At 38.3% G+C, this 21162-nt stretch overlaps 2 protein-coding genes across 2 annotated transcripts; one reads left to right on the top strand and one right to left on the bottom strand.

Annotated features, from left to right (window-relative positions):
* Window positions 1–479: 479 nt before the first annotated feature.
* Window positions 480–8577, top strand: LOC117404004 (peptidylprolyl isomerase domain and WD repeat-containing protein 1-like). The gene is made up of 11 exons (XM_034006603.3): window positions 480–648; window positions 1320–1422; window positions 1680–1783; window positions 2467–2587; window positions 3499–3946; window positions 4867–5057; window positions 5723–5912; window positions 6080–6261; window positions 6434–6515; window positions 6767–6949; window positions 7380–8577. The coding sequence occupies exons 1-11, from the start codon at window positions 489–491 to the stop codon at window positions 7521–7523; spliced, it is 1908 nt and encodes a 635-aa protein (XP_033862494.3). The 5' UTR covers window positions 480–488; the 3' UTR covers window positions 7524–8577.
* LOC117404005 (E3 ubiquitin-protein ligase TRIM23) lies at window positions 7806–20093 on the bottom strand. Its single transcript, XM_034006604.3, has 11 exons — window positions 19813–20093; window positions 17837–17999; window positions 14748–14869; window positions 14189–14467; window positions 13923–14105; window positions 13508–13723; window positions 11260–11394; window positions 11048–11177; window positions 10696–10806; window positions 10191–10315; window positions 7806–9536 (listed from the first exon to the last, which is right to left on the bottom strand). The coding sequence occupies exons 1-11, from the start codon at window positions 19906–19908 to the stop codon at window positions 9357–9359; spliced, it is 1740 nt and encodes a 579-aa protein (XP_033862495.3). The 5' UTR covers window positions 19909–20093; the 3' UTR covers window positions 7806–9356.
* Between the last annotated feature and the right edge of the window lie 1069 nt (window positions 20094–21162).

Genomic DNA, 21162 nt, shown 5'->3' with positions numbered 1-21162 from the left:
AATCATTTTTTACAGACTTGTTTAATTAATACAGTTTAATATTCATGACGTCGTCTGAACTGAAAGAAATGAAAAAATTGCATTAGACCACTCAAAAAGGGAAGGGGCAATACAAAGCTTTGGTTATATTTAATGTTTAAATTTGCATTATTTATTTATTTTTTAAGTACAACAAATAATATATGATTTCAGAATTACTTAGGATATTTACATTTTTAAACGGAAACGGTGTATATCCAGCAAACCAAGCCCGACTAAAAAAAAATACTATTTCCATCCACATCACGATAGTTTCCCAACCTCACTGCAGCCCCGCGAATCACCAACATTTACACGTTTCCTCTTCCTAAGGAAACAAGTTGTTACTCGTTCTCATCCAATCCACCCTGGTCAGGAAAAGAAAAGTAACTTCTGGAAATATTATTGGCTGGAATTTCCGTCTATTAAATTTGCGGCATTGATTGGTCTTATTTTTGAGGTTGAAGGTTATGGGGCGTGGTCTTCATTCTAAAACTAAAATCATGGCGTCTTCTACATTGGAACAGAAAAGAAAATTAGAGGTACTGGATGAAAATGGGGGAGAAGCAGCGGAAGACGAATTGGTTGGACCGTTGCCTGCCGAGGCTACGCAGTCAAAGAAAAGAAAAGGCAAGCTTCTTTTGGAAGAAAAGAAAAAAAATACTAGAATTGTACTTATGACATCACGTAAAGAATTGAGAGTTCTACTATAGAGCAGCAACAATAAACCATAGGATGCGAGAGATTAGTCATAGGACCAATGATGTAAATACTGTAACAAACCAACAATTAAATACTGCAGTATATTATGTGGCAGTGCATGTTTTTTTTTTTTTATTGTGAACTACTTCACTCGTTCCACAGTCGATGCACTACCTGTACTGTTAGCTACCTGCACTGCACAGTGCCTTGGTCACTGGGTCAGTTATGTACAGATCAATGCAAAGTTTAATATGGAACAACTGTATAAAGTGGTGTTCAAGTATTGTACGACACCGCCACTCTCTCTGTGTTATTAACTTCAGACCGAAAGGATAGCTGGTTATCCACATGTCTGAAGTTACACACCACCAGATTCTCTCCCTTTGTTTGCAGAAGCAGCTTTTCTCAGGAAGCGTATTTGTTCTGTTGTCGTACTAATTAAATAAATAAATAAATAAAATGCATATGTATACATTGTTAGAAATAGGAAACGGTAGCAGCTTCACTGGTTTTTAGAGGCAACTTGTAATTTAAGAAAATAAAATGTATCTTTTTTTAAAAAATAAATTCTCATTTACTCTCTTTTTTTTTCTTTGCAGTGCTTGAATTTGAGCGTGTGTACCTGGACAACCTCCCCAGTGCTGCAATGTACGAACGGAGTTACATGCATAGAGATGTCATCACACACATAGCATGCACAAAGTAAGACGTTTTTCAGTAAACAAAAAAAACCCAACAGTTTCCATAAACAGACCTTGTATAAAGAAATGTACTGGACAAAACTCATACTGGGCTATTAAGGACTGACATATAACACATAATGTATGAAAATGTATTAGCTCACCTACATAGGGAATACGTCCTGTTGGGACATCCTTTGGGTTGGATCTTTAAGAGAAGCTGCCAACCTGCTTTGGTGATTTTGAAAATTGTGTTGTCTGTTTCAATTATAATTGCAGGACAGATTTTATTATAACTGCAAGCCATGATGGACACGTCAAGTTCTGGAAGAAGAAAGAAGATGCAGGAATAGAGTTTGTTAAACATTTTCGAAGCCATTTAGGTTTGTGGATGTTTTTTATTTAATTTATTTAACCTGGAGTAGTGGTTAGGGCTCTAGACTCTTGACCGGAGGGTCGTGGGTTCAATCCCACATAGGGGACACTGCTGCTGTACCCTTGAGCAAGGTACTTTACCTAGATTGCTCCAGTAAAAAAAAACAAAAAAAAACAACTGTATAAATGGGTAATTGTATGTAAAAATAATGTGATATCTTGTAACAATTGTAAGTCGCCCTGGATAAGGGCGTCTGCTAAGAAATAAATAAATAACCTGTTTTTTGTTCTTGTTGACCATTTAAAATAAGTAACCAAAGATCATGTAGCCTCCAGCAATAGCTTTATTTGTCAGCTCTTTGAGGAAAAAAAACTTCCAGGGACACTTAATCAAAGTAGTTGTAAGACAATTGTGAGATTAGTGGCTGGAACAGGTTCACTGTGGTGCATTAAACATCAGGGGATATAATATAGATCTGAAAGGGATGGAAAAAAGACTCCCATTGCATAACTTTGATCCATTCCTGGTTTTACTTTGAGTTTAACAAGACACACCTGAGCTTGTTACCTAAACACTGTGGCTGATCAAGCCAGGAGTAAAACCTGGAAGGGGTGAAACTGCTATGCAATAAGAGTCTTATTTCCATACCTGTATGAAAACTTTCATTGTAATTTACATTTGTTTAAACAGGGGTGATTGAGTGCATTGGCGTAAGTGCAGAGGGGGCATTGTTCTGTTCAGTTGGAGATGACCAGGCAATGAAAGTTTTTGATGTTGTGAACTTTGACATGATCAACATGCTTAAGCTTGGGTAAGTTGACCTAAACGAGATGCGTTTCTTAAGAAAGTCAATGCGTGCACCTGAAGTGTTAACCTTTGTATTGCCTGTTCATGAAAACTCTGGATTCTTTCTAAAACATAAATCAATACAATACAGTATGGTACAAAGCAGGAGAACAAAGTAGCTTTTATTTAGTTTCCATCTTAAATTATAATAATAAATTCTAGCTAATTTTACATCAAAAGGATAAAATACAGGTAAGATAAATCACAGGTACAATGAGCGGTTTTATTATTTATTTTATTATTTATTTATTTGGCAGACCCCTTTATCCCAGGCGACGTTATAGTTATAGTTTGATTACAACAGGTTCAATTAAATCACATTGTCAGATTGTTCTTGATTGATACTCAATAATTGTGTAAACAAGTGCAACCAAAGAATGGCTTTGTTTTGTGTTGATTAACAGGTTTTATTCCATTAAATGAATGCATAACAATTTAAACATGATTTAACTTAAACAAGTTTAAATATGCAAAGCCCTAGAACACAACTATATTCTGCGTTTCACATGGATACAGACACATGCTTTGGGATAGTGTCTGTGCGTTGATACCTTGCTGTATTCTGTGATTCTATGAACATCTGGTTAAATCAGTGACAAAGACTGTATACTATATGATTACAGATGCCATTCCTCTTACTAAAAAAAAAAATATATATATATATATATATATATATATATATATATATATATATATATATATATATATATATAATATATATATAATATATGTATGTATTTCAAAAACAGATTATCAGGCAACAGTATACAATATATACAAATAATATACAAAAACATCTGCTGGAAGAACAGTAATAACTTTAGCTTATTGATTCTATTAAACATAATGCTAACCACAATTTATTTTGCTGTTAAGATTTCATCCTGGCCAGTGTGAATGGATCTACAATCCTGGCGATGCTATATCTACTGTAGCCTGTTCGGAGAAAAGCACAGGAAAGATATTTGTCTACGATGGAAGAGGAGACAACCAGATAATTCACGTCTTTGAAAAAATGCACTCTTCCCCTCTGTCTCAGATACGCCTGAATCCAGCCTATAGAGTCATAGTATCTGCTGACAAGGCTGGCATGTTAGAGTACTGGACTGGCCTACCAAACGAGTTTAAATTTCCGAGGAACGTGGACTGGGAGTACAAGACTGACACAGATTTGTATGAATTTAACAAATGTAAAACCTATCCAACCAGCCTGGCCTTCTCTTACGACGGGAAGAAAATGGCTACAATCGCAACAGACCGAAAAGTTCGAATTTTCCGCTTCTTGTCTGGGAAGCTCATGAGAGTGTTTGATGAGTGCCTGACGGTAAGTCAGTACTTCAGTTTGAGAGCCGTTAAGTGTTTTGCCTTGAATGTGTCCTTTGTGAAGCCCTGCAAGGAGTTTGCCTATTGGGCAAACAGAGTGGCATATATTGAATCTCTAAATGTGGCTTTCCCCGGTTAGGAAAGGCTATTTTAATTAGGCCCTCGCCACAAGATAGAGCTGTGTTGTCATTAATCAAATTAAATCTCGGTGTTGTATTTATTTGTCTACTAGCACAACTCCCTCACTGTTGTGCCCCTTAGCAGTTAGAAAGGCTTCTGGCACTGTTAACAGATGTAATAACTTGAATACCTAACACCAAATTATCTCAACTTCAGCTTCAGTTCAAAGTGTGCACACTTATTTTTTTATTTAAGTGAAATAAAAATAAAAAAAAACCTGTTTAAAATGTTAAACTAGTAGAATCTCTACAGTTAACGTGCCGTTTAATTATTTTAGTTCTGAAACATTTTTTATTATAAAAAAAAAGAATAATTGGTCGTAACTGACAAATGGTTCATAAATCTGGACCATAGCTCAGTTAGTTAGGTAATAAAAGTGGCATTGCTAACGGTTTGTTTTTAAATGTCTTTGTCCTGGTTTTATTGCTTACGTAGCATAACGTCTGGTAATGAATTCTGCAACATGAATTAACACTTCAGAGTGCATTTGGGCCATTCATGAAAATGTGACGTTCTTAAGTCATTAATATCCAATTACTGACTTTGAGATGATTAATCTCTTGTGTATTACAGTAGGATTGACCCATCACCACAGCAATCGTGGGCTTGCCATTAGTCTGATTCTAATGACTTCAGTAAAACAAACTGGCCCATGGGGTATCGAAAGCAGCCTTTGTTAGTACGGTAGTTCTGGGTTTGAAGCTCACTCCTGGGGTATTGAGTTCATGCTTCCATTTGCAGATGTTCACAGAGCTGCAGCAGATGAGGCAGCAGCTGCCTGACATGGAGTTTGGTCGCCGCATGGCAGTGGAACGGGAATTGGAGAAGGTGGACGGCATCAGACTGACCAACATCATCTTTGATGAAACGGGACACTTTGTTCTTTACGGGACAATGCTGGGCATTAAAGTTATCAATGTGGAAACAAACAGGTTGGTACAGTTCTGACTATCTGTAGAGAACTGGAGTTGGCCCATGATGGATGGGCATGTGAAGATGTTCATGCCTATAGTCTTGGTGCATCAGGAATATAAAATCAATGTAGAAGGTGTTTGCCAGTGTTTGTATGTGATGTGTGCACAGTGTAAATGTATCAGTTTGCAGTGTTTTCTGTCAGTAACAGTGTAAAAGGCACTACTATTATACAAGTGTGCATTAACATTTAAGAAGCTTTGCTCTGTCACATGGTTGCATAGTATTGCTTCATAACACACACTACAATTTCCTTTGTTAAATCACCTGCAGTGTCTATAAGGATTACCTGTCTTTGAATTGTGGTCTTGTGTTCAGCCATTCTAAGCAGGTTTCTGCCTTCTATAAGGCAGTCTAGCAAATACTTGCCTTTATACCATTTTCCATGTACTGTATAATCAAGAGGCAACCATTCAATGAAAAGGAAAATAGAAAGTGGGTGGTCTTAGGCATTCAGGTTATTCGTCTACCTCTGCCTGTTCTGAATTAATTATTTCGAGTTTGATGAATAATATAGTCTATTTTCTGCTGAACTCCTGAAATGGAATGGAACATTGTTTTGCATTGATTTTTGAGAGACCTTAGGCAAAGCATTTGACACACTCTGCTGTGGTTTTCTCTGTAGGTGTGTGCGGATCCTGGGCAAACAGGAGAACATCCGAGTGGTCCAGCTGGGTTTGTTCCAGGGCATTGCTAAAGTACATCACGCTGCTCCCACCATAGAGATGAAGGCATCGGACAATCCTGCCCTGCAGAGAGCCGAGCCAGACCCAACCATTTTCTGCACAGCGTTTAAAAAGAACAGGTTTTATATGGTAGGTACTGCAGGCTTAAGTCTGTGTGGTACAGACAAATTCTAAGTGAGTGTGGATCTTATAAGCTGGTCTTAAAAACAACTCAAAGTAGTCACCTGAATGTGTAGGTCTTTCTAAAGAAAATGTGCTGCTGCTATGAACAAACTATCTTCATTGTGAATCCACAGTTCACCAAAAGGGAGCCAGAAGACACAAAGAGTGCAGAGTCTGACAGAGACATCTTCAACGAGAAACCATCCAAAGAGGAAGTCATGGCAGCCACGCAAGCAGAAGGTCCTAAACGTGTTTCGGACAGTGCCATTATACACACCACTATGGGAGATGTTCACATCAAGCTCTTCCCTGTAGAGTATGTATTTCTGTACTTGTTTTTTTTGGGGGGGGGATTTAACTCTTCCAACCCTGCAGAACAGTATATAGGTGTAGGAAAGATGACTGCTCGAATCTCAGACTTTAATAGAAAGTACCAGTAGTGTCTGTCTTAATAAATCATTTGTTTGTGTGTGTAACTTTTCTCCAAGGTGTCCGAAGACAGTGGAGAACTTCTGTGTTCACAGCAGAAACGGGTACTACAATGGACATATATTCCATCGAGTAATAAAGGTATATATCCTTATTTTATTATTTTTAATATTATGTTGTAATCCAGTAATATCTTTACGGTATCTTGAAGCAATGGGATGCTACCATAAGTTACACAATTAAAGCCAATGGGTGACATCTGTTTCATATAAGTGTGCCTTAAATTTGAAGGAATATGGGAATATATATCTCAGAGGTCTGTCTGCAGCTGGTTCAGAATTTTGATACGTGGGTAGCGGAGCCTGTTTAATGAGGTCTCTTTTTCTCTCCAGGGCTTTATGATACAAACTGGAGATCCCACGGGAACTGGAATGGGTGGAGAAAGCATCTGGGGAGGAGAGTTTGAAGATGAATTCCATGCAACATTAAGGCATGACCGACCATACACTCTGAGCATGGCCAATGGTGGACCTGGTACCAATGGCTCACAGTTCTTTATTACCGTTGTGCCGACGGTAAGTATTGTGAACGAAATGTAGGTGGATAAGATGTTGTGTTCTGTTGTTGTTTGCCCATTCTCATCACATGGGCAACATAGAGATACCCATCCACCCATCTACCCAAGCAAGCAAGCATGCATAATTTTATCCTTTAAAATACATAAAGTAACCTGATATACACAGCCATATACATACACATTTTTTTGCATATCAACACACCTTGCTATCCTTAAGATAAATTGACTAGTTGGTTTGCTGGCAGGTGTAGCTCTCCTACAAGTACAGGTACCTTTATTGGTATGTCTATGCACGGGCAATGCAAATGTCTGCCGCAGCCAATTTGTTCAGATGTGGGAAAACGTAAAGCAGTTGGTAGAAAAAAAAAAAATAAGCATTTGGTTGCTGCTTGATTCGCGTTTCATGTATTTTATTTAATTTTGCACAGCCTTGGCTTGACAACAAACACACCGTTTTTGGAAGAATTACCAAAGGAATGGAAGTCGTTCAGAGAATCTCAAACGTAAAAATCAATCCCAAGACGGACAAGCCCTATGAAGACATCAGCATCATAAACATCACTGTCAAGTAAAAAGAAATAGCCTGCAGAAAGATCAATGGCTCTTTGATGCATTCTGATGATTACAGAGAAAACTTTAATAAAATGTGTTTTTTTTAATAAGTGTATACATATTTTGTCTCAACAATTACCGAGCCAGACTTGTGAATTGAATTAAATAATGGGGTGCACAGGTTCCAAACATCTCTATTCGATAGATCTAAATGCACAATGTATACTTTGGTGTTGCAAAGCTTAGTATTTAAACACACACACAGTTAAATACTCTTATTTAGGGAAATAAATAAGAAGATCTTGTGTTAAACATATGCTATTTATTTTGGGTTGGGGGAGGGGGTCTGACTACATCACATTTTACAGTACATTAAGTCTTTAGTTCATATTTAATAGTTAGGAAACATTAATGGTTAAAATGTGCAAAAGCTCTCCACATACCTGCAAAAAAACATTGTTTATTGAATAGCATAAAATCCTGATTCACATTACTTGTGTATGCTGATAGAAAAGCAGTTTATTAACTTACAAATACTGTAGGTCAAATGTGTACTGTGCTCCTACACGGTTACAGAACAATGCCATGTATTTTTAAATGCATTCCATTACATCCCAGCAATAAATGTTAGCATCGAAGATAATGCAAACATGCTTTTAATGGCTACAATTAAACCGTACTAAGCAATGAGGCTGGGTGAGGACTGCAGTTTTAATTCTTACATTTATATATATTTTTGAGATAAATAATGGTTGGTACTGTAAATGCTGTTTGCAAGGTAAAACCAATTATTTCAGAAATAAATCCAATACATGACTATCTTGTAAACCATGTTGAGTACAAACAATAGCTATCAAACTACAAGTGCACTATTCCCATTCAAAGCAGGTGCCCAAACATAGCAGTATATCCTAAAACAAAGCTGTAAATACAGCCATAAAGTCACACAGATCTATACACGTTATTGACCATCCGTCTGCAACTGAACTGTTCAGACTATGAATCTCAAGATCCATAGCATCATACTATCCGTTTGTATTTCTACATTGTCTTACCCTCAAGACAAAAATCATTATTTAAAGGCAAAAAATGATCATGCTCAAAAGTAACAGATTTGTGTTTCCAACGAACGCAGTTAGCTACTCAAAACAGGAGGTGAAATAAAAATGTACCCAAGACAAAAGGCTTACACCTTAACTTTGACCTGGGATTTAAAAAATAAACTATATACAAAAAAAGCAGTTTATGTCTATTATTTAAACTACACATTCCATAACTAATGTCTAAGCATATACTCGGCTACGTTTGCCAGTGCATTCCTCCGGGGTAAAGCCAGGTTCCATGTATGCTACAGTAGCTTCCGAGTTTGTTACAGTTCTAATCTTTATCTATTACGGGATGCTTCTTCAACGTGTTTCCCAACAAGTCAACCCCTTTAATCTAACAAACAGCTGTGGGAAAAACATCCCTTAAAAATATCAAATATCTGTAGCTGCAAAATATTAGGTACCTCAAGAGCTGCCTTTGCCAGCTAATTTGTTGGAGCATAATTTGGACTGTACATTGTTCAGTAGAAACAAAGTTAAAGGGAGAGTGTAAATTCATGCAATCCAACCACATGGTAAAACAGACCCTTTGCCCGATACAACAACAACAAAAAAATCTCAGTCACATTGTTTTGTGAATCGTGTGGTAAGTATTTTTACAAACCACTAGGTCACCTAAAAAAATGCAAAGGAAATCACAGTTAGCTGCTATGTACAATAAAACATTAAATCACATCACAAGGAAACTAAAATAAACAGAACTGAAGGAGGGCTGTCAAGTTAAGTCTTTTTTTTCCTTGTATGAGTCTAAGCTACATCCAGCACCCCTGCCGCCACCAGTTGTCTTGACAGCCAGTCCAGCCCTTCATGCAGCCCCATCCCACTCCGAGCGTCACAGCCTTGAATATGCCAGCTGCGGCCACAGCACAGCTTGTGCAAGCTCAGCAACTCAGTAATTTCTTCCACTGAGAGAGCCCCAGCCACATCCTGGGATTAAAAAAGAAATACACAATAAAAAAAATACAATTGTAGCTATTTTACATAATAGTAGAAGTATTCCAGGGAGCCCAATATAACAGGGAAAGGTGTCTCTGGTCAAATGGCTTGTAAACATGAAGTGTGAAAAAGACGTATCATTTGACAGTGAAACAGTATTTTTTTTTTTTTTTTTTTTTTTTTACTGTGTAACAACTAACGGAACTACAGGGAATTACACAATTTGAGTTTTCATAACTGAAAAATATGAAGTCGCAATCTGAAATGGTTAAAAATGACTGGCAGGTGAAGCAATATTTGAGGGTGACTGCTACAGTAGTGGATGCCTACAACTCTAGAAATGGTTGTCATTGAGAACAGCATTTTCACAGGGACACGTCACACCTCTTTGTACTGTAGATATGTTTTTCCCACAGCAGCAGTAACGTGTCATCCTGAGTGTATAACACATGACAATAAACAGACAATTAAATGGTAAAACTAAACACATCTTACAGTTTGTACATAAAAAAACAGGTTTAATATACTACATTGCAAGCCCATGAAAAATAAATAACATTTAAATAAAATATACATTTAATTTTTGTATTATATTACATTACTTATATTACTTGGGTTATGTTGAAATAAAGCACTATCCTTTACCTGTTTGTTAGCAAAGATCAGCAGAAGTGCATCTCTGAGCTCCTTTTCTGTTAGCAGCTTTGCCAGCTCGCTGTGTGACTCCATCAATCTGTCCCTGTGGCTGCTGTCAATCACAAACACTACCGCTGTGAACAGAATAAGTACAGCACACAACATGAGACCCCACTTGCATGTGCAAGATAATCTGGGCACCTGATGTCATATTTCTGCAGACCTATTTTGTCTCTCAATGTTATAAGTGGAATCTCCCAGTAATACTCCTGGGTATCCTGTGTAAATTCTGGTTGGCAGAGGAGGTAACACAATGAATCAGTTTAAAGAATGTCATTACAGAGCTGTAAACTACAGTAACTGAAGCCGGTAGCAGCAATGATCTTTTTACAGAAGGATTTATAGGATCGTGGATGGTTCCCTTTCCCAGCATGGAAACAAGGAACCTTTACAATTGAACAACCATGCACTGAACACAGTCTTCTGATAATTCAATAGAGGCACCGATTCCTACCTTGTGTATTAAGGTAATAATGCTTCCAGAGAGGCCTCAGCTTGTGTTTACCTCCAACATCCCAAATGGTAAACTTCAGGTTTTTGTACTCTACTGTCTCCACATTAAAACCTGAAAAAATATTTGAACAGCATTAGCAATCACAAACAAGTGCATACATTCCCTCTGCATTAATTTCCTGTTCTTTTGGTTTTACTAGCAACAGGCAGCAATTACAATGCAAAGCTCCTTGTTTAAGGGGAGGCTTGGGATAAACTATCCTGGTTTCAATTGATGTGGAGGATTAATGGGGAAAAAAATCAGGAAAACAATATAGGACTTAAATAAAATAACTATTAATGGATTGTTTTACCTATCGTAGGAATTGGTTGCATGAACTCATCTTGTTTTAATTTAAACAGAATGGTGGTTTTTCCTGCCCCGTCCAGCCCCAAGGTTACAACTCGAATCTCCATCTTTGGGCCAATGTGAACCCGGTTATCCTGAGGAAACACACAGAATAAATCGAGGTGACTTTGATTACCACCCACCTCCCATAAAGCACTTTAGAGCTGCCCAATTTACCTTTGTGAAAGTGACGGGAATGCTGGCGTCTAACTGGATGTGATCTGCAAGCTCTGTGAACTGCTGCTGCTGCTTTTGAAGAGTTTCTAGTAGTCTTGTTATCTCCTGTTTGGCTAACACAACACGGCAATCATCCTGAAGTAAAGAGAATAACACATACAAAATTAAAGTCATCAGTGTCATGAAAAAGTATATCATGCACATGTAAATATGGAGTGTGTAGGTACAAAGAGACAGACGGACATATCCCCAGACCCTTATACTCTCAATAACACACAACAGAGACATAACATTGATCTAACTCCAGACAAATTTTCATTTTGGGATCTTTTTTCGATTCTTTCAAATACTTTCTATAATTTGGCTCATAAGCAACAGAAATTGCATTGTATATGTTCTGTATTGTATACAAGTTAAAACAGTACATTTTCTCAGTCCAAATATTTCCTGTTGAAACAGGTATACAGAAGTCACCAGCGGTGACAATGTTTCCTCTTTATCTTTCTATAGTCAACTGTGGTAGGAATGCATAATTTATATCAGAGTTGGCCAACCCTGGTCCTGGAGAGACCCTAACTAGCAGGTTTGATAGATAACAATTAAATCTAAACACATGAAACAATTGTATTGTGATCAATTAAGCAGTGCAGTACAAACTTGAAAAAGCAGAAATGGAAAGAGCTGAAAAAAACTTAGAATTAGTAAAATAGTTCAATAAGGCTGCACCCCCCCCCCTTTTTTGAGAATTGTAGGGCATATTTAAAACATAACTAGGGCTTCTGTTTTTCGGGTTTTATTAATTGTATTTTTTGGTGTTTATTTTGAGCTATTTTTGAGTTTTATGAAAATGTTTTTTTTTCGGGGCTTTCGTTTTTGATATACTGTATGAAATTAGTGTATTTGGTTACTTTCCACAATGCTTGAGCGTTTGTTTGTTTTTTTCTGTCAAAATATGTATAGTAGTAACCTGACAGTACTTGCACACTTAAGTTGTACTTTCTTTCCTTTGCTGTCTTCCACAACTAAATCCCTATGGTCACGGGCACATTCTTCTGGGGTTTTTGTGTGTAGGCATTTTTGTACATTTCGCCACAAGTCTATTTTAAATCCTCTGTATCTTAACTGTAATACAGCTTTAAATCCCGCTAACAAGCCTGCATTCTGATTGTAATCTCGTTTTAAATGTTTTAATTTTTTTTTTTAAATTGAGAAAGGGTAAAGTCAACATGAATTGATTAACCATTTCCACACTTTTCCCGTTGTTTTCCAGTGTTTATTGGCTATCCACCGATTTCATTTTTTTTTGTATCGGGGGTGTTATCGGGTTTTATCGGTTAAAACCGAAAATCAGAAGCCCTAAACATAACTAAAGTCATACAGCATAAACAAACTGTAAACATATTTCCATTTTCAAGCATTTTTTATCATGAAATTCCTTTCCATCCCAAAACTGAAAGAGAATATGCCCTGAAAATGTAATTCTGACTGTAAACATTTTTTTATATCTCAGTAATAGAAAAGTATCCCAAAATGAAATTTTGTCTGGAGTTAGATCAATGTTATGTCTCTGTTGTGTGTTAATCACAACTTGACAGTACCTATGCCACATCTTTTTTTTTTTTTTTTTTTACTTATTTGTGGACCTTGCGCCCTGATAAAAAAAAAATCCCTTGATGACCCATTGAGCATGAAAGGTATGTTTTACAATTCTTTTGATGCAATATTTGGATTCTATGACTAAAAATCTACCTGGGTGTGAATTTCAAAAGTTACTATCTTTTAAAAGCACTGGGTGTTTTTTCATTTCATCGGCTGACCGAAAAAGTGATGGTACCCCCCCAAGGTGTAAATAGTCATATCTCAGGAACTATTGGGAGTTGACTGCTCAGATTTCAGATTTTTCCATGAAATCGCTTTTACTATCTGTGTGCCGATTTTTATCCAAATCTGAGACGTATGGTGACATTTTCACAAAATTGTGGTTCATTTGACACGGAATTACCCAGATGTGCTTACAGACATCACATTTTTTGATCCTGCAATCCAAACACTTCATGATTGCCCACAAAGCAGGCTTGAAGCATCTTTTGTTAATGCTGTTTTTTAACGCGGGGAAAAAAAGTTTATGACCCATCACAAGCTGCCACAACAGCTTTACACAAGAGATAAACATCTAATCTTACTAATAAAACACAGATTTCAAAGAATGATGAAATGCCTGCAGTATGTACTGTATTTGCCTGCCTACCTGTTGCAGTGTTTTCTCACAATGCAGGCAGGCAGTGGAGACCTGCGATAACAGAATGGTCATGTCTTCCTGCTGCTGCCGGAGCCAGATGAGCTTCTCTCTCACGTGTACGTCGACAACACTGAGCGCCATCTCCTCCTGACGGCACAACGTTTCATGTAAATCAGCAAAATATGCTCTTACACAAGAGCGGGCACTCTCAGCCGTGCCTGGAACCTGAAACAGGGGTGTGAAAAGACACAAAACAAATTATGCAAGGCAGTAAACAATCACATGAAACAAGTACAATAGAAACATACACCACCACCCCCTGGTAAAGTACAATGCCCTGAAATAATCCAGCTGTGGTTTATCCAGGAGGGGAATACAGTAGGTTGGTCAAATCAAGCCCTAAGTATATTAGAATTAGCCTTACATGCTCTGTGTGAGCCATTCCAATGCTGTCTTCCACAATGTGCTCCCCTCCCTCGATCTGGTGCACTATGCCAACAAGTTTCCTGGAATACTCAGAGATCTCGTCAGTGAATGTTCGAATGCAGTGTGCCATGTCCAGAATCGAAGCCCGGATCTGATTCGCTTCAGCTTCCAAAACAGCATGCTGAGACAAACAACAACATGGTCAGTACACACATTGTATAAGTACTGTATATTCTAGTTAATTTCAAAAGTTTGGAATTGTACCTTGTGCCCCTGATGTTTCCCATACTCTTTGCACACACAGCACATGAGAGAACAGGCATGACAAGGTTCTTCCAGGCACACAAACTCAATGGCGTGAACCTGATGCTGGAGACAAAGTGTTTTTTCATGGGGCTTGTCAGCCAGAGGAACCCGTCTATGCTTGGCTAAGGTCCGAGTGGAGTGTGTGAGCTGAGAGCAGTCTCTGCACAGATGTGTGGCACAAACAGTGCAGTACATGGATGCAATGTGGTTCTCGTCTTCATCACAGCGGATAATATGCTTATCAAGGAGAAAAAACATACATTATAGAGAGAGAGAGATTAGGCAACACAAAACATCACAGGATTATTTATTTTAAATAGCTCATTAAAATGTGGATATTACCTCTAAATATTGCACATAATAAAAACAATATACACAAACTAAACAGAAATGTAATCGTTGGTTTCAAAGGTTGACCAAACCTACAGCAGTCTACCGACACACAAAAAAAAGAAGACAAAGTCAAAGTGTACCTCATTGTTAAGTTAAATGCACCCCCCTAACCATGCTTTTTTACCTCTCCAGATCCTCCTAAAGTGTCCTCAGACGAGCCGGACTGGTTAGAGGCTCCATTCTGCAGTCTCTCTAGAAGCTCCAGGAGTGCAAAGTTCTTCTTCAGTCCCCAAACTCCGGAGTCCCCTGACAATGACAATGCCGTGAAACTCACAATTATATAGAAAACAGGCCCTGTCACAACAACTGGAGAAGAGGATCAACACATAATTCATTCAGGCTGAGATCTGTCATGAGATAAAATACACTCAGTGGGGATTTTAAAACCCCCAAACATATAAAGGTAGATATTTTAAACAGGTATTCTTTCAATTTATGAATATTATAGAATGCAAATATACATTGAACGTATCTATGCACACATCTGTTGAGGAATCAAGACTCCTTGATTCTACCAGTCTGACTTTTTTTACTCTATTTTTACTCTTTTAGCAAAATAGACATACACTGCCCAACTGGTGTACCATGACTGAGCCAGACAAAAAGCTTCATTAAAAAATAACTGATTTCACATTCTTTTGGGTACATTATGTGGGAAAAGTGGACTTGTTTTTCCTTACAAACATTCACACAGCTCCGGTGTAAATGAGGACAATGAAATTGGCTGCAACTCTGTCAATGAAAATTGGTTCATGGGTTAGTATAATGGAAAGATAATAATAATTTCATAATGTTACACATTGCAAAGTACTGATTAACAGGATTGCCACTTAATAAAAAGTATTGGTTAATATGCCACTTATAGTGAAGTGAAGCGATCAAAGCCAACAGAAACAAGAAAACTGGCTTCAAACACATAAAACCCATGGCGATTATTAAGTCCTGTCTGGGTCTGTACTCTCACAGTATTAGCAGCTCACATGACTTCTCTACACTAATAAGATCTGGCAGACCAAGCTCTAGACTGCAGAGGTCCAAAAACAAAACAAGAAAGCCAGTGTAAACAATGGGTACATTATTATTATTTGTTTATTTAGCAGGCTCCTTTATCCAAGGCGACTTACAGACTAGGGTGTGTGAACTATGCATCAGCTGCAGAGTCACTTACAACAACGTCTCACCTGAAAGATGGAGCACGAGAAGGTTGAGTGACTTGGTAAAGGTCACACAGTGAATCAGTGAGTGAGCTGGGATTTGAACCGGGGACCTCCTAGTTACAATCCCTTTACTTTAACCAGAGGACCACACAGCCTGCAATGCACTTGTAGATTTAGTACGGAGCTGCGTACTAAGTTGTGGATTAGCTAATACGGTGCTATCTCAGGATCACCCCCAGCTGCGTATTTATTTTTATTTCTTAGCAGACGCCCTTATCCAGGGCGACTTACAATTGTTACAAGATATCACATTATTTCTACATACAATTACCCATTTATACAGTTGGGTTTTTACTGGAGCAATCTAAGTAAAGTACCTTGCTCAAGGGTACAGCAGCAGTGACCCCGACCGGGGATTGAACCCACGACCCTCCGGTCAAGAGTCCAGAGCCCTAACCACTACTCCACACTGCTCCACACTGCTGCCTTAATTACAACAAAAAAAGATAGGATCCCCAGCTTTAACACAGAGCTCAGTAGTAAGATCTTTATTGCCGTGTTCTACAAAAGAAAAACTGAAAGGGGGTGCGCTCAAAATCAGAGTGACTGGTTCCAGCTAATTATTTTTTAAGAGTGTTACGTTTTTCGTTATTTTCGTGTGTTAAAATCGAAATCTTTTTTTTTTCCCTCCAGAAGTTTTTAAATCATTTTATATCATTATTGGTTATGAATAGTTCAGTTTCATAGAAGTTGGCAATACATTTGGGGATTTTTCATAATCGTTCCAGTTAGTACGATACCACAAGCCTACAGAAATTGCTAGACTAACTTAGTAACGTGTTTTAGTATCCTCTAGAGGGCCTGTGGAAGGGTGGTGGGCAATTCACTGACACACACGGGAGACAGAGTTTTATTTGCAACACCGCACTGGTGCCCAGTTTTATTATTTTCTTTTAGCTTTATTAGCTCTTTAGCCCACAGAGGGCGCTGTTGTCTGTGGCCTGAATACCGACAATGGTAGTCCTCCGTCCTCTGCCCAAGTTTTTCCCCCGCTACTAAAAATTCCTTTTCTTTTCTTTTTAATTAATTTGTTGTTGTGCTCGGTCCGGCAGCAGAGCTTCCGCCAGCTGGCTTGTTTTGTCTTAGAGGGCAGGCTGAGGGAACACCAGAGCCTTATCTTATAGGGTGAGCAATCCCCCAAGGCCCACCTCTCAGCCACTCAGAGCGAGGGAAAGCCAACACACCCTCTTCCCCACTTCTCCGTGACACTGCCATGACTAACAGGTGGATCTACGAGGCTGCTGCCCCCTTTCTGCAGTACCCCGCATGCGCCAGATAGTCAGCACAGACCTCCCCTGTTACAGGGCCACAGCAGTTACTTTGGGTTTGTTGCAATTGAGAACATTTTTAATACGAAGCTAGGGACTATCGTGAGCTGCTTAGTTCGTTGCAATTGGTATTAACTTGTGTACTAGTTTAGTACCATCCTCCGTACTAACCACAGGATCATCCCCAGTTAGTACACTCCTTTTAGTTCGTTGCAACTGACCCTTTGAGTTCAGAGATGGTTTGTTTAGACTCTGGGTTAAGTTTAGTGTTCCATCTTGAGGATTTGGCTGTGTGAAAACAGGTAGAGATTCAGTACTAACTTAGGGAATTGGGGGATGAAGTATAGTCTAAAGTACTGTACCAATAATAAGACCCCTGGACCAGGTTTTACAAATTAAAGATGTCATTCTGCTGGGATGGAAATAAGACTTCTATTGCATAGACATTTCACCCATTTCAGGTTTTAATATGAGCTTGACCAGCCGCAGTGTGTATGTAACAAGCTCAGGTATGTCTTATTAAACTCATAATAAAACTAGGAATGGATCAAACTGCTATGCAATGAGTCTTACAGTATTTCCATCCCTGTTCTGGCTGTCATGCAATTTTGCAGCTGATATTTTCTTAGGGTTCTTAGTAGTTCACCTGTATTTATTTTGGGAGTCCTTTAACCTAAACCTACTGTTACATATACACACACACACACACACCCCAACAGTCCACTGACCTAATTCTGTGACTTGTCTGTCAAAAGGGCAGCGGATAGCTCTGCCATGCAGTGGAAGGCGAGTGAGACAGTCGTGGCACACGGTGTGACCACACAGCAGCAGCCGAGGGACTTTGTCACCTTGCAGAGAAAACACATCTTCACACACTCCACATTCCAGTACCTGTAACACAAGAAATACAACACCAAAAGAAATTGAATTACTTAGTAGAAGACAAGACATATCTAATAGTGATAGAGAGTTTTTTTTTTTTTTTAATGTCTCGGCTATACATATTTTCTGTTCATTGATTGTTTTCTGTTACGGCTAGATCAGCCAGTGTCTGCAGAAATCAATCCTACTGTACTGCCACTGTTAAATTATTCTTTAGTTTTTCAAGTAATGAACGAGATGGTGCTGGTGCCTACTACAAATACAAAGACACTTTGGATATCTAGTCTACATTAAATAGTCTAATGGCAGGCAACTAGAAGAGCAGCTCATGAACTTAGAACCTTAAAACAGATGTATAAAAAAGATTCTAAAGCATGAAACACATCTGTAATTACAAGAACCAGTCAGAATGATTACAAACATCATGAAAATGGGTCAGTAAAAAACTAATAAGCAACACTACTCTTCAGATTTTTATAAGACCAATTGCAAGGTTGCCCTTCTGTATATGACACACCTGCCCCTTATACGGTATACCATTCATACTGATAAGGTCAAGGCACATATCATCACTGGTCCGGATCATATCCTTACTGTCTGGATGCACGACTGTTTTACATTTTATTTTGTAGTGTAAAATATACAAATAATTGTGATTTGCAAATTTACAGGAACTGAAAACAGGTTATGGCAATATTTGAAATCCATTATTAATAAAAGAAACATGTTAATGAATTAAAGTAGAAACATGCTACTGTAGAAGAGTGCTTGTTTAAGGTAAAATACTGTGTGTGTGTAGAACATTAAGTATGTGTGGTTAAGATCCAAAACGTTTAAACATGTAGGGTCCAAAAAATTATAATAATTAAAATGGTGTACTTCACTAAATCTAAAATAAGATTATTTGTGGTGTCGTGTGTGTGTGTGTGTGTGTTACATTCCTTAATAATCTCATAACGCATGGTGTGGATTACCTCATTCCATTTTGTTTACATTCCCTAAAGGTACAGTAGTTTGAGTTGCTTAGAAGAAAATGATATGACTTTTACTCAGCTCTGAAAACAAAACAAAACTAAAAATTGTTTTTTTTTTTTTTTTCCAGATTAGGCTTTTGTTTAATTCAGACATATCCCAGCTCTGAACGATGTGTACTAATTTTAAAACTAGATGGCACAACATCGTAAATTGTCTGTATCCATAAATTCACTTAGGACTGAAGTGCAACAAATGACAGCGGCAGTGCTTAATTTAAGAAATGTTTTGAATTTAAAATGAATATTAGTATACACTTAGCTTTGTAGTGTGCTGTTATTTTATTAAACATGTTAATTTTCTGGTGCTGTTTTATAATGCGTACTCTCGGAATAAACGTGGCATGACACAAGCCCGTTGACAGTGGAAATTTCCAGCTTGTTCTTGCTATAAAGCTGCAACACACATACTGACTGTACTACAAGATACACAGCCGCCACTGTGTGTTGTTGCCTAGTGCCAGTCATGGGATCTTGACGAGCCTGATATACTTATGTAAGAATAAGAATACAATATACATATATTTTATTTTATTACATTAAACTATCTCGTGAAGAATGCACGGCTTCAGAAACGTGCAACTGCAACATTGTGTCACCGGGAATGTCAGCATCATCCTGGCAAAAGCAATACACAGACACAGCATCCCACTAATCCACGACAGCAGCCGCCCGACCTTTTTTTTTCCAGTCACAGTGCACAGACATTGCAACCCCAACTGTGCAGATAATGCCTTCTTGTGTTGCGTACCGACCGGTCCTTTAACCCCTTTGCTTGTTCCCTCACTAACCTTGACCGTGCCGCCTGCAGTAGTCCGACTGTAGCGGCTGCACCCCTCCATTCCTGCCGCAGCTCCTTGCTTATTTACACCTACAGCGGCTGCCATCCTTGGGCACTACCACTGCCGGTATCGCCACCAGGTGCATATGCTAGAAATCATTGGGCAACAGTGAAGTGAAACTAACATAAAATAGCAGGTCGTATTTTTATATCACAATAAATAAGGTTATTAAAGTAAACTATGGCAATATTCATGTAAAATGTTATTGTTGTAATCACTTGTTTGTATCAAATATTGTCTGCTTCCCCCATTAACACGTTGGTAGCTCCTGTCAGCTGTTTCCGTCAGCTTCATCCCTTTGCTGCATATGCGACTGCGCGTTATTATTTTTTTTTATGTAGTCACGTGTTGGATACATTTTGTTGGATATAGAACTTAGAACATAAGAAAGTTTACAAACGAGAGGAGGGCATTCGGCCCATCTTGCTCGTTTGGTTGTTAGTAGCTTATTGATCCCAGAATCTCATCAAGCAGCTTCTTGAAGGATCCCAGGGTGTCAGCTTCAACAACATTCTCTGTAAAAATGCCCCTTTATCTAATCCCCATTTGTGATCGACATTGTCAATACCTTTTAGAATTATGAATGCTTGAATCAGATCACCGCGTAGTCTTCTTTATTCAAGACTGAATACGAAGTCTGAACAATTTGATCGAGTAAGGATGCGAAAGTAGTCTGCCAGAACCATAACACGTAGGCTACTGTAGTGTTTTCAACACAGACGTAGGGTTTTGTTTCTTAATTAGCATAAATTGCAATGAAAGAAAAAGCAAGTTTTGAACAGGAGGAGGCGTACGTGGAAGGGGTGACTGACATATGATGCCCGAGGTTAAACGCTTGAAATGCAAGCTGTAACAAGCTGCCGAGCTGGTATACTAAAAACAGATGATCCCCAACATTGTTAACGGCCACCAATAAAACAAGTCATTTGTTAACAAGAAATAAATGCACGACATATAATTTAAAGGAACCTAAGATAATAGTAATCATACAAGCATTACATTTCGATACACCTGCCCTGCCATAACACTGTCAGCGCACACTCCTGGCACTGTCATTATTCGTCAGGTGATAAATATGACCTCTTATTCCTTCTGCAGCATTGTCCATACAATCCTTTTTTTTATTTTATTTTTACTGTTATATTTCCACGGATTAGACCCCCTTAGGAGACTGTAATGTTTATATTTAAATGTTACATTTTACACTAAACTACAAATACAGTACTTGGGTTTCTTTTTACAGCAACCATTTTCTTTAGCCCCTTTGGACACTCTAGCAAAAAAGCACGCCTTATTGGC

Source organism: Acipenser ruthenus, chromosome 1 (assembly GCF_902713425.1).
Source record: "Acipenser ruthenus chromosome 1, fAciRut3.2 maternal haplotype, whole genome shotgun sequence".
NCBI lineage: Eukaryota > Metazoa > Chordata > Actinopteri > Acipenseriformes > Acipenseridae > Acipenser > Acipenser ruthenus.
This window is presented reverse-complemented; position numbering and strand designations above follow the sequence as displayed.